This window comes from Rhinolophus sinicus, linkage group LG18, assembly GCF_036562045.2.
Source record: "Rhinolophus sinicus isolate RSC01 linkage group LG18, ASM3656204v1, whole genome shotgun sequence".
Classification (NCBI taxonomy): domain Eukaryota; kingdom Metazoa; phylum Chordata; class Mammalia; order Chiroptera; family Rhinolophidae; genus Rhinolophus; species Rhinolophus sinicus.
In genome coordinates this window covers 16,250,631-16,276,504 of record NC_133767.1, presented here as the reverse complement: position 1 = coordinate 16,276,504, position 25,874 = coordinate 16,250,631, and the positions used below count along the sequence as shown (strand labels likewise).

The 25,874-nt window shown below is 45.5% G+C and overlaps 1 protein-coding gene across 3 annotated transcripts in view; it reads right to left on the bottom strand.

Moving 5' to 3' along the window:
* Nucleotides 1-24,528, bottom strand: part of LUC7L (LUC7 like) — a 28,717-nt gene extending 4,189 nt beyond the window's left edge. The window contains exons 1-8 of one of the 3 annotated variants that reach the window (XM_019756224.2): nucleotides 24,339-24,528; nucleotides 23,383-23,453; nucleotides 22,311-22,405; nucleotides 18,122-18,220; nucleotides 9,646-9,756; nucleotides 7,864-8,007; nucleotides 3,505-3,681; nucleotides 954-1,042 (exon numbers count right to left, since the gene is read on the bottom strand). In XM_019756224.2, coding sequence (XP_019611783.1) covers nucleotides 954-1,042; nucleotides 3,505-3,681; nucleotides 7,864-8,007; nucleotides 9,646-9,756; nucleotides 18,122-18,217 — 617 coding nt within the window. In that variant the 5' untranslated portion in view covers nucleotides 18,218-18,220; nucleotides 22,311-22,405; nucleotides 23,383-23,453; nucleotides 24,339-24,528. The remainder of the gene's footprint in view (nucleotides 1-953; nucleotides 1,043-3,504; nucleotides 3,682-7,863; nucleotides 8,008-9,645; nucleotides 9,757-18,121; nucleotides 18,221-22,310; nucleotides 22,406-23,382; nucleotides 23,454-24,338) is intronic. The other 2 variants (XM_019756223.2, XM_019756222.2) reach the window with 2 other exon arrangements.
* Between the last annotated feature and the right edge of the window lie 1,346 nt (nucleotides 24,529-25,874).

Sequence of the window (25,874 nt, the reverse complement as noted above, 5' to 3'; positions counted from 1 at the left end):
GGAGTCTCTCTACAACAGAACCTGTTAGATGACTAAATAATGAAAAGACAAGAAATATTTGTCCTTTCTGAATTATACACTAAGGACTTCCTTCAGAAAAGCCGTTTCTGGGCCGTTCGAGGACAACGAGCTGTGCCCATGATGGCAGCGCAGTCACTCCTGGCTCAAGCCTCTTCCCTGAACCCCAACCTGACTCACCCAGACTCCACTGGGATGCCCCTTAGTCACCTCAAACCGAGTACGGCCAGAGCCAAATTCTATTCCCCATGGCCTCCTCACCCCAATACACCGCTCCTCGCCCTCCCTAGCTGTGCGAGCAGCCAGTCTGGGCCAGAAACCGTGAGGCCGGCAGCTCCCTTCCCCTTTGCACGCCTCACCAGCGCCACCGGCACCTCCCCTCAGCTCTACCCCCAGAACACACCGATTCACACTGCCCCCTCCTCCCCCTGTACTTTCCCAGCTGGCTCCTCACTGTTCTCGCTGCTTCCACCCCAGCCACCTGTACTTACTCACAACAGGGCCACGGGTCCTGCCTCTCGTCCACTGGCACCGTATCACAAGTCACCGCTGAGGGGCCCCAAGGCCCTTCCCCAGTGGATTTTCCCCACAGTAGGGCACAGCAGTGTGACAAAGCACACTCCTGCCTATCCGGTTTGCTGAGTGCTAACCCCCAGAGCCAGGGCGCAGCAGGTTGCTCCCCGTCTTCTACTCTTCAGCCCTTGGGGGATCTACACCTTTCCAGGTAAGCATTAGGTCACCACCGCTGCTCGAGCACGGCTGAGCACACACACAGGTCATCCTGGGCCAGCCAAGACCTTGCTCCACTGAACCAGCTGCAAGAGCGCTTATTTTTTTTAATGGGCACTTAGGTGCTTAGCAGACCTCAACTGTTGTAAACAACCCTGCAATGCAAGGAGCCGGGGTTCCCTCGGGGCGTGTGCTGCCGGGCTCACCTCCTGCTCAGCCACTCCTCTCGCTCCCTCTCCTCTCTCCTCCTCAAGCGATCCAGGTTTCTCTTCTCCTGCTTTTCAGCCACAGTTTTCTAAATAAATGAAAAATTGGAAAATGAGAAAAGAGCAACTTACACAAACTAGAGTGTAAATGCTTAACAAAACACGTTTAGATGACCTCAGCATGGGTGATTTAAAAATCTAAGAGAAACTTAAGAAACAGGAACATGATCATGTAAAAATAAGTCTTAAAACAACGTAAAATGGAAAACACATGAAAAAAATGCTTTATCATTACATTTTATAAATTCAGTGACAAACTGCATATCTTAAGAGGTGCTATACGTCTAAGTCACGGGAAGTTTATCATGTTGCTTCAAACCAATCCAGAAGGTTTTTTATCCAAAGGAGACGTCACAAACTTCACGGTAAAAGAGAGCACATGTGTCTGACTAAATACATCCTGCTGCTGGGAACCAAGCGCCTGCTGCCAAGGAGCGGCCCGTCTCTGGGTGCAGAGGGCTGCACTGGCTTTAGGCCTGGCCTCCTGGCGACAGCAGGCCAGGGGAGGTGGGCCATGAACCCTCTACAATAAAAGAAAACACAACAGGCAGGAGAAGGCCGCGAGAAATTGCACCACTGGCACAGTAACAGAGCTTAGCCCAAAGCACTCGGTCCAATCTGCACATCCCACCCCCAACATCAACGGCAAGCCTGTCAATGTCCCCATCTCTCTGCCGAGAAATGAAGCCCTGAGGGGAAGGAAGTCGGAGCCCGTGAGACACGGTCTTCTCAGGCCCAGGAAGGATGATCGAAGTCTCGGAGTGCGCTGGAGCCAGGCCCCCAGGAAGAGAAGGCACAGCGAGGGCTCGGAGAGGCTGGCTCCCCTCCCCGGAGCAGCTCTAGGTCCGCGCCTTCCTGTCTGGCTCCATCAGCTCTACACCTGCCCCTCTGCTCTGCCCGCGCCCAGCGCAGGCTCACGCAGTGCATGGGTTAGTTAATGATGGAAGCCTCAGCACCCCCGCTTCCACGCACTCTTCCTACGGAGGATCTGGCTGAGAACAGACCTGGGGTCTACCATCATTTCCTTTCCAAACCCTTCCGACTCCCCAAAACACTACCCTCCCCCACCTGCGTTTACTCTGGTGCTGCCATGAGGTGTGAACACCGCTGCAACCACTGTGAGCGAAGCTGTCTCTGAGGAAGGCTCCCCTCTTTATCACTAAGAGGTGTGCTCCCAAATACGTTTTCTGTTGTTAGTTTAACAGCTATTTATCAAAATCTGTACTACATCTGTGTTGGTCAAATATATAACTGCTTATAACTGCAAAAATAAAACACACTTTCTAGATCAAGTTAGTAATTAAGTTCTCAAGGTTTTAGGGACATTTCTTTCAATATATTCACATTTCTGATGCACAGATAATACATGTTAAAAGAAACAAAAGGCTTTCAGGTATAAAAAATATCAGGGCAAAACCATGGCGTGATATGGAATGGAAATAGACTTAAGGGAGAAATGGGAATGAGACATTCCACTGCTAAGGAGATTTTTTAATGGGGATGGTAGTGGACACCAAATTATTGATGTTCTATTGGCCACGTGGAAAGTATTTTTACATCTTTGCTCCCCATAAAGAAAAAATGCCACTTAAAAATGTATGACAAAGTACATCAGTTTTCAAAATTCTATTGGGAGCAAAGGAGCACAATGTGTCAAGACAAACAGCTGAAAACAGCCTCACTGCCACCCCAGCTTGCTCTCCCAGTGCCGACACCACACGTCACCCGCGGGGACCCCTCCTCGCGAGGGTGCTGAGCCCTGCCACCTGCCGCTCCTTCCTGGGGGCACACAGGAGCCTCAGCCTTGGTTATCACGGTGCCCTACATACAGCCAGGGGCCACGTGCCTGCCCTCCTGCCAGGTTTCAGGTGTCCGGAGGGAAGGCCCGCACATTTCCCAGCGTCCAACCCTCACAGCACAGGGCAGGGAAGACTGTCAGTTTGGAGAACGACAATCCTAAGCATCTGAAACATGTTCACCTTCCCTCTTAGCGTTCCATACCCAAGACGTCAAATGTTCTAGCGCCTAACCCAGGAAAAGGAGGGGCCTTGAGGAAGGAAGGGACACAGGGGCAGCTGTGGAGCAGGGCTGTCAGAAAACCTCCATCTTGTCCTGAGGCGGCTCAGGGCCAGGGCCAGAATGTGTGCTCGCCCATCAGGCCGAAGCATTCTCCGTGCATCCGCCTCCGTCCAAGGAGGAAACGAGACACTGCTTGTTCTCTCCAGTCTCCAAACAGAAGTGACTTCGGAGACGTGCACGAGCCGCCTAGAAGCTGTACTGGACCCTGCCATTATCTTCATCAATAAGGGGGTGCAGACTAAGTAAATACCCAAGGCCCCTCAGGTCTTTTGTGTGAACAAAGTGATGAAACTGAGGATTTCACTATAAAACTCAAGAGGATGAGAGCACATGGTTTTCCAGAAGGAAAGAAACGTGAGGACGATCACGGGACTTCTCATGTTTCTCCAGAAAAAACAATCCATGAACGTACCCTCAACTGATCAAGCTTCTCACGGATCTGAATGAACCCCAAGTGCAACTTGCCCCCGAAATGGTCTGCGAGACGGCGGTCGTTGTCGTGGAGACCAAGGTAGGCTGAGCAGACTTCACAGACACGCAACTTCTGCTGCTGAAAACTGGACGCAGGCATGGAATTTCTGTATTCTTCCTGGAGAAAGGGAATAGTGATGAAAGTGAGGGACACAGAACTGCCACCAAATATGCAACCCACCAGGAGGAAATATTTGAAGGGACTATAGATATGACTTATAAATAAATAAAAACTGGGTCATTTACAAAGCTTCAGATATATGTAACCAATTCCATTTCATCTTTTACTTAAGAAGTGAACTAACAGTCGTGATTTCAAAGCAACAAGGAGCATTCAAAACACTATATAAAGTAGGACGCTGCCTGTTTTCAGAGGCCAGCAGGGAAGGCAGGTCTCTGACACGTATGCTGGGGAGCCCCACTGAGACCAGGGAGACAAGAAAGGAGAATCTCCAACAGGGGACTTCAAGAAACCAACATCAAACCAAATGAATTAAGTAAGAAACACAAGAGCCATCCACAGAATGTGTGTCTAGGAAACTGTATCCCAATGCAGCCCCAAAAGATAAAATTTGGAAGAGCAAAGATGAGTCCATCAGACCCCCTCTTCAAAGAAGAAAGTGTGCACAACAAAACGGAACAAAACACACTCCATTCCGCAGTCACTACAGTCTGAGTCCAATCACAAGAAGTAACGCGCTCAGCCTCAAAATACACGATACAAAAGAGGAAAGCAGGACATGGTAACTGCTGCTGGTGCTCAAGTTAAAAGGCTCCTTCCAAATCCAGGTTTCAGAAATGCATTCCGGGGCGGGCCTGGTGGCTCAGGTGGTTGGAGCGCTGTGCTCCACACGTTCAGGATGGTCATCGATCCGCATTTAAAGGGAGACATGAATATAAGTAATATTCCATTAATTCACATTCACAACATTCCCCAGGAAATGCAAATTAAAATAAGGTATGTCATTCTCACTTAACTGGCAAGATACAGGAGCCTGCGTTGGTACAACTAATGCGGAGTGCCCTGTCGCGCCCTACCTGTGAAAGGGACGCGAACGTGCCTTTACCGGAAACTCTCCTTCCAGGTGTTATGTCCTAGAACACGCTCACGTGCACCAGCGCACAGGTGCAAGGACACTCATTGTCTGTGAAGGTGAGGAACCCCCAATAACCTACGAAACTGCCAATGGACAGTCACACGTTCATAAAATGAATCCCGTAGCAGTACGCGAACTGAAGCGTCTGTAGGCAGCGCCATGGAGACCTCACAGCAATGCTGAGCGAGCTACGTGTGGGAGGAAGCCACGGACAGCGTGGGAGCGTTCCGACAGGACTTTCTACACGCAAAGCACCAGCCCCAGATGCAGGGTCATAATGTACCAGGACAGACTTGAAGATTACGCTGAATGCACACTAACGCCTGCCTCAGGGAGGGAGAATTGGGACTAGAGATGGCAAACCCTGGGAACTTGAATTTCCGTTATATGTGCTGTACCTTTTATTACAAGAAAAACCTTAAGCAAAAACTGTAAATATGGTAGGTACACAAATTTTTGTGATTATCATGCTACCCTTTCCTGTAATTTTGACACTTTGAATGCCACCCTCCAATATCTTTCAAAACAAATTCTAATCCTGCTGAATGAAAAGCTGATCCCAAAGGGTTACACACACTGTGATTGCATTTACCTAACATTCTTGAAACGGCAGAAGAAAACATGGAGGACAGACAGCCCAGTGATTGCCAGGGGGCAAGGAAGCAGGTGTGGCTCTAAAAGGCAACAGGAGGGACCCGTGGTGATGGATGTTCTGCATCTCGACTGTATCCATGTCAATGTCAACACCCTTTCTGTTACTTTGTGCTAGTTTTCCAAGATGGAGGGAAACCAGGTAAAGGGCACACAGGATCTGTGTTATTTCTAAGACCACCCTTGCCTGCTACTGAGAGCACGAAGGACCCCACAGGGGCCACACCACCTGAGACGGTCACTGCCGAGTCCACCCCCACACCACCCTGTCTCGCCTGGCGGTCTGACGTGGTGCTGCCTCCTGGGGGCGGGGACAGGGCACAGCAGCAAGGCTACCAGGACTCCTGGGCGTGAGCACCCATGCGCCCCATCCTGCTCCTGTCTTGGCTCTGCAGGCATCCATGTGGGAACCCCACACCCACAATTCCTTTAGCCTGTGTATACATCTTCGAGCCACCCACGGGTTTCTGGTGTTTGCTCAGCTCTCTGAAGCACACAGGGCTGGGCTCAGGGTGTGCTAAGCGGCCCCGGGGCGCTCCTCCTGCCTCTGGCCTTTCTGCTAGAGCCTGACTCTGTGTTACGGACAAACACATTTCCCACTGAAGTACACAAGGGTTCGGAGCCTATTCAGGACCTATGTAAGTGTCCAGGGCTTTGAATCCTCCGTAAGTCACACCACCATGGCAATGCCACTCAAGGTATCTGATTCATAAACATCACCTGCAAGTGTCACATTCAAGACCCCATCTGTCTTCTAGTGCGATCACATCCAAACATCAGATATGTATTGGGAGTGCTTCTCTCTCTTTCATGTTCAAGAATGGATTATATTATCCACGAATGTCACTGAAGGGAATGTCGGGTCTGCCAGGGGTGCGAAGCAGTATCTCAGCACCACCTCCCCACAAATGCTGCTGACCCCAATTCTAGCCTGAGCTGGGGCACTATGGCAGGAAGCCTACTGCTCTGTCTCCAACTTGTCACTGCCTCAGTGGGCACTGCTCGAACACCCACAGACCTTGGGCGTTGTCCTGTTATAAAGCGTGCACACCACGCCGAGCCAGGGGTACCATGATACCCACACCATCCCCGCACCCGGGCATCTACACACCACCTGCTCATCCCCGCCTGGCCTTCCTGCCCCCACAGTCTGAGAACCCCTCTGTCTGTGGGTCTCAGATCAAGGGTCTCCAGGATCACCATACCCTACCTGGAGACCCTCTGCAACCCACAGTCACTCTCAAACTCAGACCCAACTTCATCTGAATGAATCTTACCCAGCTGTTCACCTTCCTTTGCTCTCACCACCACGCCCCCACTCCAGAGCCATCTCCTGGAGAGAAGGGCCTCTTCCGGCTCGCTTACATCTAGAAAAGTACCTGGCACCAAGCTGGAGCTCCGTGGGCACTTACTAAAAGAACACACCCTGTCTGCTTGTGGCTCTACCACGCCCACCACAAACCATCTTCACTACCAGTGGTGAGAATTCAAGAACCAGAGGGCATGCAACAGATCAAATAATCTAGGAAGAAAACGGTCGTCCACAATACGAACCCCGGGTCACACTGCCAGTGTCCTGGCCTGGCACGCCAGCCGATACCACTTGGATGCTACTCTTGCCCACACAGGCTCTCTCTGCCGCGTCGCGAAGAACACCCAGGTTCTGTTCTCTATCTGTAATTCAGCTCTGGCTGTCACTCAAGTAGAAGAAGCCCCACAGCCCAGCAGCTCCCTAGGGAGCCAGAGGGACCGGGATTCAAGCTGGTCTCTCTGGGGTCTTTGCTGGGATGTGCTCCGAACACTGCTCCACGGCCTCCACACTCAGGACTGCACTCTACACATGGGATTCTGCTCAGAGCAAGTCACTGGTGTGAGGTCACACGGGCCACGGGGGCAGAGCGAAGACAAAGGCAAGCGCGCTTGCACTGTGATCCTATCGATATCCTCCTCTATTTTAACTCCTTCCCAATATTCAAAAAAATGAAGGCACAGGGGCCGGCCCAGTGGCTCAGGCGGTTAGAGCTCTGTGCTCCTAACTCCGAAGGCTGCCGGTTCAATTCCCACATGGGCCAGTGGGCTCTCAACCACAAGGTTGCCAGTTCAATTCCTCGAGTCCCGCAAGGGATGGTGGGCAGCGCCCCCTGCAACTAAAATTGAACACAGCACCTTGAGCTGAGCTGCTGAGCTCCCGGATGACTCAGTTGGTTGGAGCTCGTCCTCTCAACCACAAGGTTGCCGGTTCGACTCCCGCAAGGGATGGTGGGCTGTGCCCCCTGCAACTAGACATGGCAACTGGACCTGGAGCTGAGCTGCGCCCTCCACAACTAAGACTGGAAGGACAACAACTTGAAGCTGAACAGCACCCTCCACAACTAAGATTGAAAGGACAACAACTTGACTTGGAAAAAAGTCCCGGAAGCACACACTGTTCCCCTTCCCCAATAAAATCTTTAAAAAAAAAAAAATGAAGGCACAGCTTCATTTTATGCCAGATGTTGAGTTCTCGGGAGTTACAAAGTCTCCCCTTTCTCTAAGACATTTTTCTCACCAACCTCAGCTTCTTTTTTCTTTGCACGGACTTTCTCCACTTCCATAAGAATCTTCTGGGATTCATCCACATTTCCTTCGGCTCCCAGCTGCTCAGCTTTAGCAAGAAGTTTTCCTATTTCTTCATTCAACTCATGTACCTTTTCTGCCTGAGGGGAGAGGGAACTAATCAGGTAAGCAGACATCTAAAAATAAAAGTTTTACTGCAAAGAAAATGATTGTTTCTCTTGCCACATTTCTAGCCTGTTCCACAAAAATAAATGAAACCGCCCAAGATCCTTAGTGGGTCACATGCAAATTGTAACATTTATGACACCCTTATTGCCATAGAGACCCTAAATCTGTGTACTGCATTCCAATAAAAGCAGCAGCATCTCTGTCACTTCTGACATAGTTGCAAGAATTGGCATGTTGGTCATTTTCTAGGCTGTCTCTTTGTATGTCTATCTTTTCGGTAAGGGTAATAAAGTGTCTAAGTTTACATACACAGGATTAAGTTCGCGAACTCATCCTAGAAAAAGTGCTCCATACCTCAGAGCTGAATATCACTACTGTCAGCTTCGAAGGACTCCCCTGGAGAAGCTGTGCACCGACGCCAGTCCTACCGTGTTTTCCTGAAAATAAGACTGAGCTGGACAACCAGCTCTAATGCGTCTTTTGGAGCAAAAATTAATATAAGACCGGGTATTATAATATTATATTAAAGACTCGGTCTTATATAAGAGCCGGTCTTATATTAAAATAAGACCGGGTCTTATATTAACTTTTGCTCCAAAAGACGCATTAGAGCTGACTGGCTAGGTCTTATTTTTGGGGAAACCGGGTAGTCTACCCTTCAAAGCAATTTTGGAACACTTTTTCTGGAATGGCCATCAGAGCTGTTGTCATATTACCCTTGATGTCCTGAATGTCATCAAAATGTCTTCCTTTCAATATTTCCTTCATCTCCGGGTAAAGAAGGAAGTCACTGGGGGCCAGATCAGGTGAGTAGGGAGGGTGTTCCAATACAGTTATTTGTTTCCTGGCTAAAAGCTCCCTCACAGACAGTGCCGTGTGAGCTGGTGCATTGTCGTGATGCAAGAGCCATGAATGGTTGGTGAAAAGTTCAGGTCGTCTAACTTTTTCACGCAGCCTTTTGAGCACTTCCAAATAGTCAACTTGGTTAACTGTTTGTCCAGTTGGTACAAATTCATAATGAACAATCCGTCTGATACCAAAAACGGTTAACCACATCGTTACAAGTTTGCGAACTTAACTGTCAGATCTCATAAACTTATACTACAAGCAAAATGCCTAATTACCTGGATTTACTTTCAAAAATAAAACAGCACCTTTGGTCCAGGAAGCAACTGCATATTAGCTAAGAGATGCTTTTACAAAAGTAAAAGGAAAAATGAATAGTCTTAGTAACCACTGAACAGGAGGAACAGAAAAGTAATGCAGCTGACACTCAAGCCAACTATATACAGATTTACCCTCATTCCATGATACGATTGCACCATGGTTCAACCATTTTCCCCACTTCCTGTTCTATCAGGGATGTTAAAAAACAAACTAACTAAAAAATATGTATTGTGGGGGAGGGACAGTGGCAGCAGCTCCTGGGAGCTGAGCGCTTGCTGACAGCCTGTCCTTACGGGGAACCCCCCCCCCCAGAGGTTGAGTACAGTCCACCCCACAGATGCACTATCGGTGCCGAGGGTGAGGTGTTAGTCCCACCAGCCGCCCAGTTCTCGCGAGACAGTGATTTACCCCAAGCACTGCAGGCGAAAGCCTCCCGGGCGTACCTTTGCAGACACTTCTGCACTGATCTCCTCCTGTGTCTCTGCCAGCCGCTTCTTGGCAAGATCCGTCCTCCGATCACACTCAGAGATAAAGGACTCCAAGTGATCCATCGCCTAGCTCAGGAGAAGCAGAGAGCTAGGGTCAATTACATGTGTGGTCTGGGAACCCACGGGTTCGACAGGAAAATACACTCCTGGGTTGGTTTCTTAAAACCTGTAGGCTCAGTGGGAAGATCTTAAACTACACTCCAGTCAACACATCCATCATCACATTAAATCAAGGGTTTTGTTAAACCAAATGCTCATTCGGAAGCAGGGTGTGCTCATCTAATTTATCTCCAAAATTTGTAAAAGGACCCCCATCCCTCAGAAACATTTCCAAGAAATTACTGAGGAAAATTCTAACACTTGGTCATAACGAATAGTGTTCTCTGAGGGGCAGGAAAGGCAGGAGCGAGACTGAGAGCCCTCCTCTGGTGAGCTGTGGGAAATGCAGATGATGTACTCACTGGTCTTTGTGAGCCACGCAAACACTACCCTCATGTGCTGAGGGTAGAGCTCCCCCTTCCACCTCAAAACAAAACAATAGAACAAATATTACTGAGAGCTGTGAATACGTTTAGTCATTGCCTACCGTCTAAAGCAGCAGGACATCTGGTTACTACTTACCCCAAGAGATAAAGGGAAAGAAACTCTAGAAATGTAACTGCTTACTCTGCGAAGAGTCGGTGGGAAACGGTAAAATGCTAATAAGCTGCCATATATGCTAAGCAGTTAATCTGCCCAACTCGTCAAAGGCCCCAAGGTAACTTCAGCTAAACATGTAAATAGGGTATCACTTGCCCAACTTGCAGGCTCCAACCAGTGAGAAGAAGGACCTCGTAAGTTACACCCATGAGCCACCTGCTAACGTTGGCATCACACTATGACAGCGAGTGAGCTTAGCAGTGGATGACAGGGTTAGACAGTACGATCTATCACCAGAATATAGAGAAAAGAAAATGTTGGGTGAATATGATAAGGAAGATGCAAGTTAAGCCAACAGACTGATCTATGTCTCCCCTCCCCCAAAGATGGCCAGGAGAGAGCAGGTCAGCTGTAAAGAAAGCGCTCCGTAGGACGGGCTGACACTGGACTGGACAGTAGGGACAATGGAGAGGGTTAAGGTCACCACCAGGAATCTTAAATCCTCTTTTCAAGTAAATGCGGTCTTGGGAGTAGGTCGGGACAGGAAGAGGCTCTGTGACGGAGCTGCAGACCCCAGGATGCAGCATCACCCATGGGGAAGCCAACTCCCAGATCTCACGCCATAATTTGGGAATTCAAGACCTCTTTCCTGTTGGTCATCCAAATATTCTGTGGTACCTATTCCACTATGTTCAATTCAAACAATCAGGAAAGCAAATGACTGGCATTTGTTTGCCTGCATGCACCATGTGTACTTCCTGGAAAAACGTAGAGTAAACCAGCTCTGCTGACAAGCTGGGACTCGCCAGGATCCAAGCACTAGTGAGCTGACCTGGGTCACGTGCCACCAGTGCTCACCTGGGACAACACCTCACGGAATGGCCTGCGATGCCCCAGGTTCACCCTCATATAGGCACTGAGACTTTGGTTTGGAGCCCCTCTACTGCCAACCCAAAGAGTGGTCTCACACCTAAGACAGACCCAGGGACCCCCCCATCAGGGGGTGAGTGGGGAACAGACATCGGAAGACTCCGCCTTCACCCATCAGAGCATCTTACACAGAACCCTACTGAATCAGACATCTGATAAGCTATAAACTAAACGGTGAACTTCACAACACAGAATAAGCAGATCGCAGAGACGTCTTTTAACTGCCTTGTTCTTTAAAAGAAAGTTAACTGAAGAAACTTAACAACTGGTTACCCCTGAGGCAACCAGGTAGCTGAAGAACAGGGCAGGATATTCCACACATGCCTTTTCAATTGTGAACCATGTAAAAGTCCTACATGTTTTTACACTAATGAGATGCTGCAGTCCAAGTGAAATAACTGACCTAGGCAATAATCTTCAACTGCTGCTGAAAGCATTAGGCTGAAGGCAGATGGGGACCTTCTAGCTGCCTGCAACACCCACGCCCACCACCGATCACTGTGCCACCTGAGGCGAAGCAACAGGAAGTGCACACCTCCGCCTCTGAAAGACCCTGGTCAAAAAGAACTTAACCTGATGCTCAAACTTCCAGATCTAACTCCTAGGTTACAGGGAATTTCAAAGATAAGAGAAAACATGTCAAAAAGATAGCATGAGGATACAATCAGCAAAATCCTGGAGGTGACTTAAAAATTAATTTCGTCAAACAAATATTTAAAAAGACTTACAAAGCATTCTAATGTGTGGTCCTTGTTTTGAATCCTGAGTCAAACAATTACTATTAAAACAAACAAACAAACAAATAAAAACTTTGCAAGTTAATCTGGGATATTTGAATATAGACTATGAAATAATGTTAAGAAATGTTTAAAATTATGATTATTTTTCATAAAATTCTTATCTTCTAGATATACTACTTGTAGTATTTACAGGTGAAATTCTCAGTCTAGGAGTCACTGTAAAGCAATCCCATGGGGAAAGACGGGATAAAGGTGAAACAAATGTTCATGTCAATCATTGAAAACTGGAAGAAATCCAAGGAATTCATTGTATCATTTCTGCATGTTTGAAATTTTCCTTAACACATTTTTGAAAGCATGCTAAGTAGTTTCTGTCACAACCAAGTATAATACCAGATCTTTGTATGCACAGCAAAGAGAACTTCAAAAGCCAATGACACTGCTGAAATATTTACAGGTGAAATAAGACGATGTGTGAGGCCTGAGATTTGTGACAAAGGAGGACACAAAGATGAAACACAGCTGGCCGTATGTTTATTCCTGAAGCTGAGTGATGGAGATTCATTACACTATTACATCGACTTCTGATGTTTCAAGTTCTTTATAAAAAAAAAGGGGGGAAAAAAAAACAACCAAAAAGGCCCTGGAGATCATTTTCTCTGTCTTTTTTGGGTAGACTAATAATATTCCATTTAACCACAGCATTAAACTGTTACCAAAGTTCTACGAGCACAACTCCACCTCCTTTCTGCCAGCGGAGCCTCAGAATTCTGACCGAGAGCCAGTCCTTGAACTGGCAGTGACGCAGGCTTCCAGCAACTGCCCTGAAAGTTTGTTAAAAAGCTGACCAACCACGGTCGGCTTGCAGCATTTAAGAAGCGAATTATTGTTTTTAAAAAGTGTTTGCTTCCTTGTATTTTAAAGCAATACTTAAGGGACTGCTTCACACAAGGGAGAAGGGCTTTGAATCAGGTTATAGATTCTGATTAAGCAACACCCGTTCACGGAGAGCACGCAAACACAGGTTTGCAGTGGAAATCTCCAGTATCTACACTTTTGTATCCTTGTCTTGTTCGTGACATCAAAAGCAATTAGTCCTTAAATAGGTTTCACAAACATTAGTTTCAAGGGCACAGTCTGTGATCCATTTCCCCCTTCTTGAGCATTTTGCTATGTCCAATTTCTCAATCTTATAAACACTCCTACCACAAACATCTCTGTATACCAATGTTTGCTTGTATTTCCAATTATTTCCTTAGGATAGAGATTTGTAAAAATAAATCACAAGGTTGAAATACTTCGTAATTTTTCATTTCTGCCAACTATACCAACAATCTGACTGGACCTAATAATTTTATATGACATACAAAATGTAATTCTCCTCCCCTCTCTCAAGAAATAATCACTTAAGAGTTTGGTATATACCATTTAAAATTGTGTTAAAATGTATATACAAGCACACAATTTTTATTCCAACCAAACAGGATAGTTTTACAAGTTTCCTTTTTTCTTTTTCACATCAACGCACGTCTTCTATGATCTACAGCTGTGTAGTATCCCACTGTATTTTGATAACACTACTTTAACCTTGCTAATAAATACTTATTTGGGTTTTTTCACTTTTTCACTCATTCATTCAAAATGACACAATAAACATCTTATATTTTCTCATACATTGTTTTAAATATTATTCTAAAACAATTTCTTACAAAGTGCTTAAAGGTGACTCAGTCTATAAATATTTCAAATTTGTAAAAAGGGCTGATGAGTTCTTATAAAAGATCTATTGAAAATCAAATGTCACTTAAGCTATGAGTTCAGCAACTAATAAAATAGATATTAATAGTAATGCCGCTTTCCATAAAGACAGAATTTTCTTTTAAACGAATGCACCATGAATTAATAAATCAACTGAAAACCTGAGTTTTAGAAAAAGTGACTCTTTTCTAAAAGCAACAAAAGGCATGGGTGTCTTAGCACCATCTAGTATGCAGAGCTTTCATGTTGATCTCACTATAATAATCTGTTCTAAAAGAACACCACTTATAAAGTTTAAAATAGAACTCAAGCACCTGTTGTATTTAATGTATTTGATTAAAAATTTTTCAATATGATTAAAACAAAATAAATGTTTACTTTTTTGTCAGCTGTAACATAACCTGGATAGAAACAGCTCCTAAATATCCCCGATTGATCCACGAACGGATCCTGATTCCTCTCAGCATCACATGATGTTGCTTCTGTTAATTCTGGCAAAGAACATCAAACTTAACAGCACTTTTCAGAGACTTTGGAGACAAACGTTTGGCCCACTTCACAGAATTATTGCCAACAGTGAAGAGAATCTACCAAAACACGTGGTGAGCTACAAAAATTATGAAGTTATTAAGAAAAATCACAACAAATCATGGATTAGTAACATTTACAACGTGTGGACATGAGACCCGTGTCCATCTGCCACAGTGACGATCACACTCCAGCACTTCCAGAAACCACCGCAGTGTGGACACGTGGGAGCTACTGGTCCTAAGCTTGGGGCAGCAAGAATGGGCCCACTGGCCACACGTGGCCAAATAGCTTCTGATGTATTCTGCTTATCAAAATTACAATTTTGACAAGAAAAATCACAACTACCCTTTCTGATAAATGTATCTGTTCGTTCTGAATGGACGTTCTTTGAAAGATACAAGTGACCTCTGTTGACAGGTACTGGACGGCTGGTCCCAAGGAAAGGAGAGACTTTACCAGACAGCCTTTTAGAGCTCTGGAACCTGTAACAGTGAGCGTACATTACCTACCAAAAATATTTTTTAAATCATTTGTCAACTTAATTTAACGAATCTATATTTTGAGAAAAGACTTTAGTTTTTCCTCCTAAGTTTATTCTGCATAACTGAGGAAATAAGTTATTTCAGTTTGGTATTTTAAAATGAGGCCACCTTTACTTCAATTATTAAAGTAAACTACGCACATCCAAACACTACTAATGCATAAATTAAAATTTTTAAAGGTAGGTTAAATTCTAAGGTATGTGAATTACGCCTTAAGTCCACTGTTGTAAAAAAAACTTTTTAAGGTAGTAATACGTCCCTCCCTACCACCCAGAGGTATCTGTTCCGAGTTTCATGCAGTGGGACAGGACCACAATTTACGTAACCAGTCCCAATAAACAGTTTCATTATAGCTTCTTTTCTTCCCACTGACAACATGCTGCTACGAGCATTTTTACTGTGTCCTCATCTGGACCCATCCCTACACACACTGGCAGCTGTGGAGCTCCGGGACAGGTACAGTGCACATGCACTGGACATACTAACAGCCCGACGGACTGACACAGCTGCTAAAGCAGGTTACCCTACATTTTTCCACGTGTTCACAGCACAGGTTATTTTTAACATGAGCTTTCTAGTAAGGTCAAATATTTTTAAGGGGTTGGAAGAAGGGTGGTTACCTTTTTAGTTAAAAAGTAATTCCCGCATACGGGAAACCTTCACATAGCACCAAAAGGACTTTAGACCTGCGCTAGGCCTCCAACTGAAACAAGAGTGCATCATCCCCTGGGTTCCTCTAAAACTACCTTCTGCACAGCTAAGCACGTCAACAAGTGCAAAATACATCAAGTGCAAAACACCGTCCCTTTAAGGAAAAACACACACTACGGAAGCATCATACCACACTTGGCTTTTCCATTTAACCTATCTTACAGGTCATTTCACAGTAGCATCCACTGACCTGCCTCAATTCTCTTTTCACAGGTATGTATCGTTCCATCGTAAAGAGCTGTGATCCAGCCAGTCCTTGCCAAGGGAGTCGACTTGGTTCCTGCTTTTCGCAGTGATAATGCTGTAAGAATATTCTGGAGCCAATTTACCTTTGTACATATGCAAGTGTATCAGTCAGATCTACTCTCCCGATTGGCGCTGCTGGGATGTGTTTTCACATCCTGAGATGCTCAATTATCCAGGTGTATCATCTCTTTAGTTCTGAGGGAGGGTGAGCACCTGCCATAAGATTAGATGCCCGCTAGGAAATGTCCCTTTCTGTCCTTTGCCCATTTTCTGTTGAGTTATTGACAATGTTGTTAGCCACAATCGTTTTTATATACAGCAATCCTCACATAACATCGTTTTGTTCAACGGCTATGAAATGCAGTAGGAACTTGACTCTTGTTCACGCCTATGGTAAATTGGTTTCTTTATACATCATTACGCTTAAAGTCACAGAACCCACCACCGATGTTTTGAGGACATACCGTGTTTTCCCTAAAATAAGACCTAGCCAGACAATCAGCTCCAATGCATCTTTTGGAGCAAAAATTAATGTAAGACCCGGTCTTATTTTGGGGAAACGGTATTAATTTTTGCTCCAAAAGACGCATTAGAGCTGACTGGCCGGCTAGGTCTTATTTCCGGGGAATACGGTACTATATAAAGGAAACTAGCCATCATATACACTGCACGTGTTTTGTCCCTGTTTATTGTCTCATTTTATGTATGGGAATTTTTCCATACGTGAATATCTTAAGTTTTTATACAGACAAAGGTAGCCTGACATACCAAGGTAATGACCTCTTTACATCAGCATTTTCAAGTTACTGAAGAATTAAAACGCACAATATAGAAGATCGCTATTTCTAAGCCCCATCTGTTAGTTGAGCAGTTACTAAAAACATTTTTAGTTAACGCAAAGAATCAACACTGAGAGCACACTGTTGTCCAAGAATATATTTGAAAAAGAATTAATTTTAATCACTTTTTAAGACTATGGGTTTAAATAGAATGTACTCCAACAGTATATCCTCTAAAATCTCCTTTTGGGGGAAAATGCCTTTCCTTGGGTTTTTTTCTCTGGCTTCCTCACATCAGATCAGTCTGCCCCCCCCACCCCACCCCAGTCTTTAACTCAGGGACTTGAATGGCATCAAACCCCTCCTGCCACCTCCGGTCAGACTAGTGATGGAGGATTAGAGAAAAGAAAAAACTAAAATGGAATGACTCTAAATCATGCATTTTCAAGGAAGCAGGAATGAAAACTGATGTTAAAAGGTGAAAAAAAAAATCTTAGCTATTACAATAGTTTGTGGCCTAGAAAGGATCACAGAACATAAATATAAACTAATATGGTATCTTGGTATCATGATATCCAGGGTATTACGGGTAGGAGGAGGACATGGGGAAAAGGTTTGGAGGGGCAGCCGGTTAGCTCAGTTGGTTAGAGCGCGCTGCTCAATCCCCACATGGGCCACGGTGAGCTGTGCCCCACACCACTAGACTGAAACAACTACTTCACTTGGAGCTGATGGGTCCTGGAAAAACACACTTAAACAAAAATTTTTAAAAAAATGTTCACTTGTATAAAAGAAAAAAATAAAATAAAACATGTTTTGAAAAGCCTCCCTTGGGAGGCAATAATGAAAAAAAATTTGTGACATGCCATTTTATAATCACTAATCTGCAAAAATGTAACAGTCTGACAACAGCAAGTGTTGGTGAGAATGTATACACTGCTATTGGGGGTGTATATTGATAAAGCCACTTTATCAAACAATAGAGAAAAGAAAAAGACAGCACAGAACGATCTTGAAAGGATGAACACGCTCATCTCCTACAAGCTGCCGATTTCTCTCCCAGGAATACATCCCAGATAAATCCTTGTACACGTGCACCAAGAAGAGCTTCAAGAATATTCATGATATTGTTTGTAACAGCAAAACAACCCAACAAAACAAAAAAACTAGAATCAACCCAACTGTACGAATAAAGAATGCGCTGTACGGGGAATACTCAAGCAGCAATGAAAACAAACCATAACTAACAAAATGGGTAAATCGAAACATTATCCTGCATGAAAAAGTTATTAATAACTATTTATACTACGAAACCATTTTTATAAGGCTCAAAAACATTTTTAAAAGGAAACAACACACACAAAATGCAGAACAGCGTTGGGGTGGCAGACACACACGTAGACACAAAATGGTACTGGCCACATGCTAGCCCTCAGCTAGAGTGATGGAATAACAAGTACTGTTTGCTTCATAACTTACAGAAGTTGCATTATTCTTGTTAGTTCAGTATTTGGCTCTTCACAATAGGGACTAATTAACACCAAACAAAACTTACATCCAATTCAAAAAACAGGTCCCTTTCTTTACTTGCAATCTCGTAATCTGCTCGGAGGGCCAAGTCGTGGATTTTGGTACATTCTCCTAAATCCATACGCTGTGAGAAAGAAACAAAAGTTTACACATAAACATCTTCCCATTAGAAAGCACACGACCTGGTGTTTAAAAGTGTCACCAAAATAAATAATATAAAAAAATTAAGAAACAGAATATGGCTGAGAAGCCTTATTGTTTTTTTTACCACTACGATGGTATGATACTCAAAACTGATGCATTTAACAGTATAAAGGTTTACATCTCTTTTAGACTAAGAAAATTGAACTAATAACGAAAACCACATTAATTAGTTTTGCCAATTTTATTTTTGCATCAGTCACATAGTATCTATCCAGGGAAGAGAGGCTTTGGGGATGGCAAGGAGGCGAGAGAGCAAGGAAAAGGCCAGAAAACAAGAGTGTCTCCAACAGCAACAAGCTTCTAGGCATTCCTTCTTGCAATCTTGACTACTCAAGATGTTCAATACTTCAGTTGAAAGAAAAGGAAAGGGTACACAGAAATCAGGTTCTGGCAATTACGACACAACCTAACGCTTGGCTTTGTGCAGTTCTTTGTCTACCAAAGGAAACAATAAAGCAGAATAGGCTGATTCAGAGCCAGACAAGTCCTCCATTCTTCTAACCTGGTAAATGACCCTGGGCAAGTAGCTGGAACATAGAATTTGGCCATTCAGCTGCTGCACTTGAGAAAGAAAGGTTCTTTTACTAGACCAAATGATCTGTGCTATAAGATTAGCCTCACGTGCTATCATGTGTTGTAAGCAAATGTAAGAACAATTAAACAACACTACACAGTTCTTATCTAAATCCTGAGTACAGGATTCTACCCACACACGCACACACATACGCACCCTCGCCTCTGGCCGTCCAAACAGCAACAGGAAAGTCTATGCTATCAAGTCATGGAGCACAAGGTAACAAAACCCAACACCCCAACGAGACTCCTCCAATGTCCAAGCTGCTGGACAAAAGCACATGTCTACGTAACTAGTAAACAAAAAATGGAGTCCAGGAACTCCTTTAAACCAACTGCCTTCAACATAAGATAAAAAACTTCACGGTTATAAAAATCCTTAATATTTTAGGTAAATTAGAGGCTCGCAGTGCCTGGGTCTTGGACCCCAGCTCTCAGAAGGTGGGTGTCATGCTCACTAACAAAATATCCTTCAATATCACCAGTGATGACAATACTGACAGTGGGCTGCCTAGTGTCAGTTTATCTTCCTTCTTACCAAAGATCAACCCTTGCATTTCATGCTAAAACCTCTTTTCTCCTTCATTCTTCTTACTCTGAAGTCCTATGGAGCTCGTGTATATTAGGTACAAAGGGAATCCAGAGGGAAGGTCAACAGTGGTCCTAGAAGCCACAATTACAACCAGAAAGAATCACCATCCCCTGTAAAGCTGACTTTTGCGTCATTCACTCTTTTAAGTACCAAATATGAGTCTTTAAAATGTATCGTTTCCACAAAGGAAACTACACGCTATAGCTAAAAACTGAGTGGCAGCTAAAAGGGCTGATGCTCAAAGAAAAACTACCACCACAGGAACTAAGCACTAAAACCTTAAGCATTAAAAATCTTAAGTGCAAATCATTTCCACTCTAAAAACTTCCAAATGTCGTCAACAAGGTTTTGATGTTGGAGAACCACAAAGGAAGCAACATTCCTCACTGTCTTCCTTTGGATGAGAGCTCTTAAGCCGACACTGCTAAAGCACGCAGAGGACAGGCCTGGGTTCCATGTTTTCTTTCTGGATGGAGCTTTCGGCTTTGCCAAGGAGGCAGGGAAGTACCGGCCAATTCCCCTGGCGGCTAAACACCTAGCAGAGCTGAAACAGCACCCGCAGCAGGTCCTTTCAAAATATTCCAAAGGTTGTTAAATCCAGCATGTCAGATTTTCACTGCAAAAACACCTGTGATCTCACACTGTTGACAGGGAAGGGCATAAAAGGCTCCTTCCAGAACCTTTGAAAAACAGTTCTTCCCCCGAGACAAGTCACACTACTTTCCCTCCAGCTATCTCACTATTCCAAACTTACTCATCGATACTGCATTTGCCCAGTAGCCTCAATCAAATGATTACTTCCATTCCCCCTTGCCTCACCCTCACTAATGACAGGAGACGGTTTTCAGGAAAAAACTTGGGCCTGGAGAAGCCCTTAGCAGGCTGAGGGTTATAACCACTTCCATGTTGCTGCTCAATTCTCAAGAATTATCTTCATTCCATTTCAGTTCAACGCAAGACAGAAACTCCTCAGAAGACCCTTCGCTCCACTCTACCCTTCACCTCCCACTGCCATGGAGCCCACTCCCAGGGAGGCTTGCGCTGTTCAACCACCTCTATGTGCATTCCCGACCCTCAATCCTCAGGCTCGTCGCCCCTCAGCGGGCCCTCACCTTTGCTCATTTGCATCTTCACATGAGCAGGTCTGAGTTTCCTCCTCCTCTTCCTCAGGGTGCTTCTTCTCACAGCCCCTTGGCTGAGCTGCCCCTGCCCAAACCCACGCGGGCGTGACTCATCAGTCCATGGCTTCTCACAACTCATGGGATTCCACAGCCTCTGCCGCCTCTCCCCTCCTTCACGCGGGTCCAGACACACCAGTGGCATTCCCGTGAGCCTCCAGCTCCACCCTCTATCCAGAGCATCGCACTCCCACACCACACACGTGTTCTTTCTCGCCACTGGGTCTCTGCTCCAATGTCCCCGAGAGGCCTTACCTTATCCCCCTTATCACCACAGTCCATTAGCCACTCATTTATTATTTATTGCCTGTCCTCTTCCACCATTAGATGAGAGTAAAGACTTTGTCTTATTGGCACCATATCCCCAGTGCCAGGCACAGAGTAGGTCTCTAAAAAACATCTGGTAAACTAATCTATACCTAAACACAATAAACATTTGCAGGAAATGCTCTCATTCTGGTTATTTTCCTCACCACCATTCTGGAACAATATTACGTGGGTATTATCTGACCAAGAAAAACATGGTTGAACTGCTCCACTCTGGCGCACATCCCTCTGCTCCCTCTGACTTCTTCCACTAAGATCTACCACCAATTGCGGGTCACAGGAAGATCCTGCAATTGAACTGTTATGACAAGTGGAAGCCACACCTTTCCACTGATGGATTCACGTGGCTCTGAATCAGCCTAATTCCCTCTGGTATACAAGGAGCGACACAACCAATCACCTGCAGCAAACACTAGCTGTAACGTTTTCCTACGCTCGGTCAAAGTGTAGGCAAATCTCAGGCAAGAGGGCACAAGGTTTGGCGTTCATTTCCTATTTGCTGTCAGGAGAGCCAGCTTGAGAAAAGTTAATACACCTGAGAGTTTTCCAGAGGCCACTTCCGTCACGATGGTACTAATAAAGCAACAATTAATGACAAAAAAAAGTTCACTAGTACATGCACATTTGACCCTTAAAATGAGAAGACACTTTTTATATTCACGAGGTATACTGACAGGGGGCTGTAAAATCTCAAAATGGTGGTGGTCTTTAAAAGACTCCTTTTCTGTAAGCGGCTGAATCACAGTGGATAATCCTCTACTCATTAGTGGAGGATTCCTATCTAATTTTGAATAAATGCATATTCTGCAAAACCAGCATTTATCTCTTTAGTTCATCTGAAGAGAACTCAAAATTTCAGGAGTCTATATTCATTGTATCGTGTGTTGATTTCTTGAAAGGGTGGCATAACACAAAACTAGAAAATCAATGCTATTCCCAACTGATTTTTAGAAAACCTGCAACTTTCAGGAAGAAATGTACCTTGTTAGATAAGAAGTCTAGCACTCTGTTTAACTTGAAAACAAACCAACTAACCCAGGATCTTCAGAGAACTACGGGTGGATCTGAAGCAGACTTCTTGCTGTAGCCAAAAGAGATCGCCTGCCCTACTCAGTTGTGATTACTCAGTATAAATGACTCCACAAAAACCTGGTAACAGTCTGTAACAGCGACATATGGTCCAGAATATAAAATTCCACTAAACTCACAGAATCTATAATTTCAAAGGCAATATAGGTGATTCCTGCCCGATAAAGGAAAACAGAATTCCACTTGGAAAACCTACACTGCCTACACAGTAGCCCTGAGTATTCTGTGATGTCCCCACCACAAGCACCTACCGTCCCAGCCAGGATGTCATGGGGGCAGCAGTCCAGAAGGTGACTCTTGCAGACACGGTCATCTGTAAACTTCACCCTCTGTCTGGTTTCATCTCCTGAAATTCATTTGTGGTTTTAAATAAGACAATATTAACACATTAAACACAAAAGCATATCTGGTACAACAATTTTCCTGGATGATTTGCAGACTACCAAATACACTGAGAAGCTGATCTAGAGATATTTACAACTGGAGCAGAATACAGGTGTTTTTTGATGCTAAGTATATCATGTAGACTCACACTTAATGAGATCTGACTCCGTCATTGTGCCAAAGAAGTCAAGGAGTCAAGCAAAAGGCTGAGCACCAAAAAGCCATTAGCCCCACACATACATGTGGGCAACGAGACACCAAAACCCATGCTAACCAGAGGGCCATGAAATCACCATGTATGACCTATAGCTGATAGTTTCCACCAACAAAAGCTACTTATTAATCGAATAGTTTTGCTGTGGACAAATGCGTAGGCAGTATTTTGCCCAAAATTACATGAAGAAAGCTTTCAAACTCTACCGCTGACTGAGAAATAATCTAGACCTTGTCTTCCTATCCCCCATTCACCCCCACCCATAAAAAAGAGACTTGGCACCTGGGAGTCACTTTTAACACAATACAAAAAAAAAAAAAAAAAGGCAAAAAAGAACGAGGTTAGTCAATACACACTGTGAGTTCCAACACATACTGTACCCATCTGCATTCTTCAAGACCTCAGCTGCAGAATTTTATGCCCGCTGTTGAAAAGTTTTAAAGGAAAAGATTTCTTGCCCAACCTGCAGTAAGGAAGTCAGGGGAATGATACATAAAAGTAAAGGCAAAGTGGAATGTGACAAATTTTAAAGCTAATCTGTGTATACGACACAGAAGTGTGTAACACTAAAGGAGGAATATATTTTAGGATTCGCAAGCATCCAGGATTAATGTAGTGTCTTTTTATTGAAAATGTTTTCTTTCTAAACTACACTTTTAAAGTTACTTGTGAAAAAAAGCAAACACTTTTTTGTTATAACAGCTTAGAAATTGGTTGTGACTCACGGCTCGATGAACATGAGGCTTTTCTGCAACTCCCTTGCAGATTGATGTAGGCAGGCAAAGATACACTGAACCTTTATAAATAAAATAGAGGGGCCACAATTGTTCAGTTTGTATGAAATAAAAATATGGGAAGCAATTCAAAAGCAACTCAATATACAAAGAAAGCTAAAAAGCACTTATTCACCTATGAAATAAAGTGCAAAGAATCTGCACAGCCCCGCGAAATGTGCCAGTGTGAACTTACAAGTTCATTACTTCAGTAGAAAAGAGAACACAAACCACAGCAGGTACATAGTTTTGCAAAGATGCAACCGCTTTCTCCTGAGACAACCATCATGATCTTGCACTCCTCCCTACGAGACAACCTACCTAACGACTGACAAGCGCTGGCTAAACAGAGGCTCGCCTGTGTGGCCGGGGGGAAGGAGGCTGGAAAAGCACTCGGCAGGAACCCACGGTAGAAAAGCTCAATTTACGGCTCCCCTTGCAATAGTACAGAACGAGAACGGCTGGGGGTTTCGAGGCCCACCCGGCTCGCTCGGGTGTAGCTGCTTCCCCGAGGAGCCTGGGCTGAGCTCCGCCACCGGGCTGCCATTGATCTGGAGCCCATTGTAGCTCCAGACTTGGCGCCGACTCCCGGACTGGAGGAGCTGCGGCGCCGACCCGGGAGAAAATGACAGGATGGTAAGTGGGGAGGGAATGGAGCCCCACCGACGGCACGGGTTCCGAGGGAGGAGCCCGGGGAGGACCCGCCGCCGGTGGGAGAAAAGCCGGCCGCGGCCGCCTGCCAAACGAACCAGCTCAGACAAAGGCCCGGCGCCTGCGGTCGGCGCGTGGGGGAGGGCAGGGCGCCAGCGCAGGCGCAGACGGCTGCGGCCCCCCGCCTCAGGCCGCCCGGCGGCCTCGCCTCACTCCCGCCCTAGCCCCTCACCGGGCCGACCGCCCTGATGACTCACCGTCCCGGGCCGTGCCCATCAGCTGGTCCAGCAGGGCCCGCATCTGCGCCTGGGCGGACATGGTAGCCGGCGAGAGCGGCGGAGGCGGTCGCGACGAGTCTTCTCAACGCGAAGGCAGCAGTGACCACAACGACGAAAGGTACTTGCGTCGGCCTCGAGCGCTCCACTCCTTCCCGTCGCGGGGGACGCCGGGCGGAAGTGCGTCGACGCCGGCGCTTGGCCTGCCGGGAAATGTAGTTTGTGAGGCTGGTAGAGTATGGAACTCCGCTCTGGAGGAGGCTAGAGGAGATTGAGGTTGGGGTGGTCCAAGCCAGTTGTCGAAGGGGCGGAGCCAGTCTTATTCTGATTTATTCTAGAGCCCAAGACCTATATGCTTTATTGAGGCTAACCTGCAATAAAATAAAATGAATATAGACAACCTGAAACAGAAGAATAAATCCCGTGTTTTCTGGCTAGCCAATTTCAAAATTAATGGCAGTCTTTAACCTGGACAAATCGGGAGAGCCTGTAGGAGGAGCTCTCACGCCCTCTGTCGGTTGCTGAAAGCCCTACAGGAACCCTAGGGTTATCACCCCCGCAACTTCCTCTTCCCCTCTGTAAAGGAGTTCTTTCCATTGTTTATCCCGAATCTGCGCCTGGCTCACTAAAGTGGAAGCTGCTGAGTGGCAATCCTGTCTATTCCTGAATAAATCCTTTTTTGCGGAAGGAATACCTGGCTGACTTTTTGTTTGCGTCTACACATTTGAGGGCTCGTCTGGGGTCTGGAGAAGACCCCCGATAGCTCTGGGCTGGTGAGCAAACGAGTGTGGCCCCCACAGAGCCAGCCATTTGAACTCGCTGTTTTTCTCCCCAATGCAGGAGCTTGAGGGTAAGTTTTCGCCTAAGTCCAAGCTTCCGCTCTTTTTGCGTTTTAAAGCCCTCTGGGCTTTATTTGGGATCTGTTTAGGAGTTTTTCTGTTAGAAGGCCTTGTCTGTCTATGAGTTCTCTTGAGCAGTTTGGCCTAATTCCCTAGGGAATCAGGCTGTTTCTTGGGACCGTGTTAGCCATAGACTTTTGGAATTGGGTCCTTTGTGCCGGCTGTCTGGAACCAGACTGTCCGGTTCAAAGTGTCCTGTCATCTAGCCTTTGGCTCGGATCTTTCCGGAGCAGACTGTTCTACTAGAACTCAGCTGTGACAGCCTAAGTATGGCCTGACTCCCTCTGGACCGGGTTGCTTCTGTGAATCTGCTTCTGCTCTGGGCTCTGACCCTTTGGGATCGGCCTGTTCTAGGTGGAACTGGCTGGTATTAAGCCTTAAGGCTGCCTGAGCTATTTAAAAGCTATTTGAGTTGTTCAGCCAGTTTGGGCCCTTGCTCTACAGAAACCCTCTGAAAAACGTTCTCTATTTCCCTCCTACAGGGACCCCCAGCCAAATTTATGTTTCAAAACCATGGTCCCTCCTCGTGCAAATTTTTAACTAAATGGACCACTATGATTGTCAGTGGCCATTATGTGGAATTACCCCTCAACTCCTTTGTAATGTAAATGACCCCTTA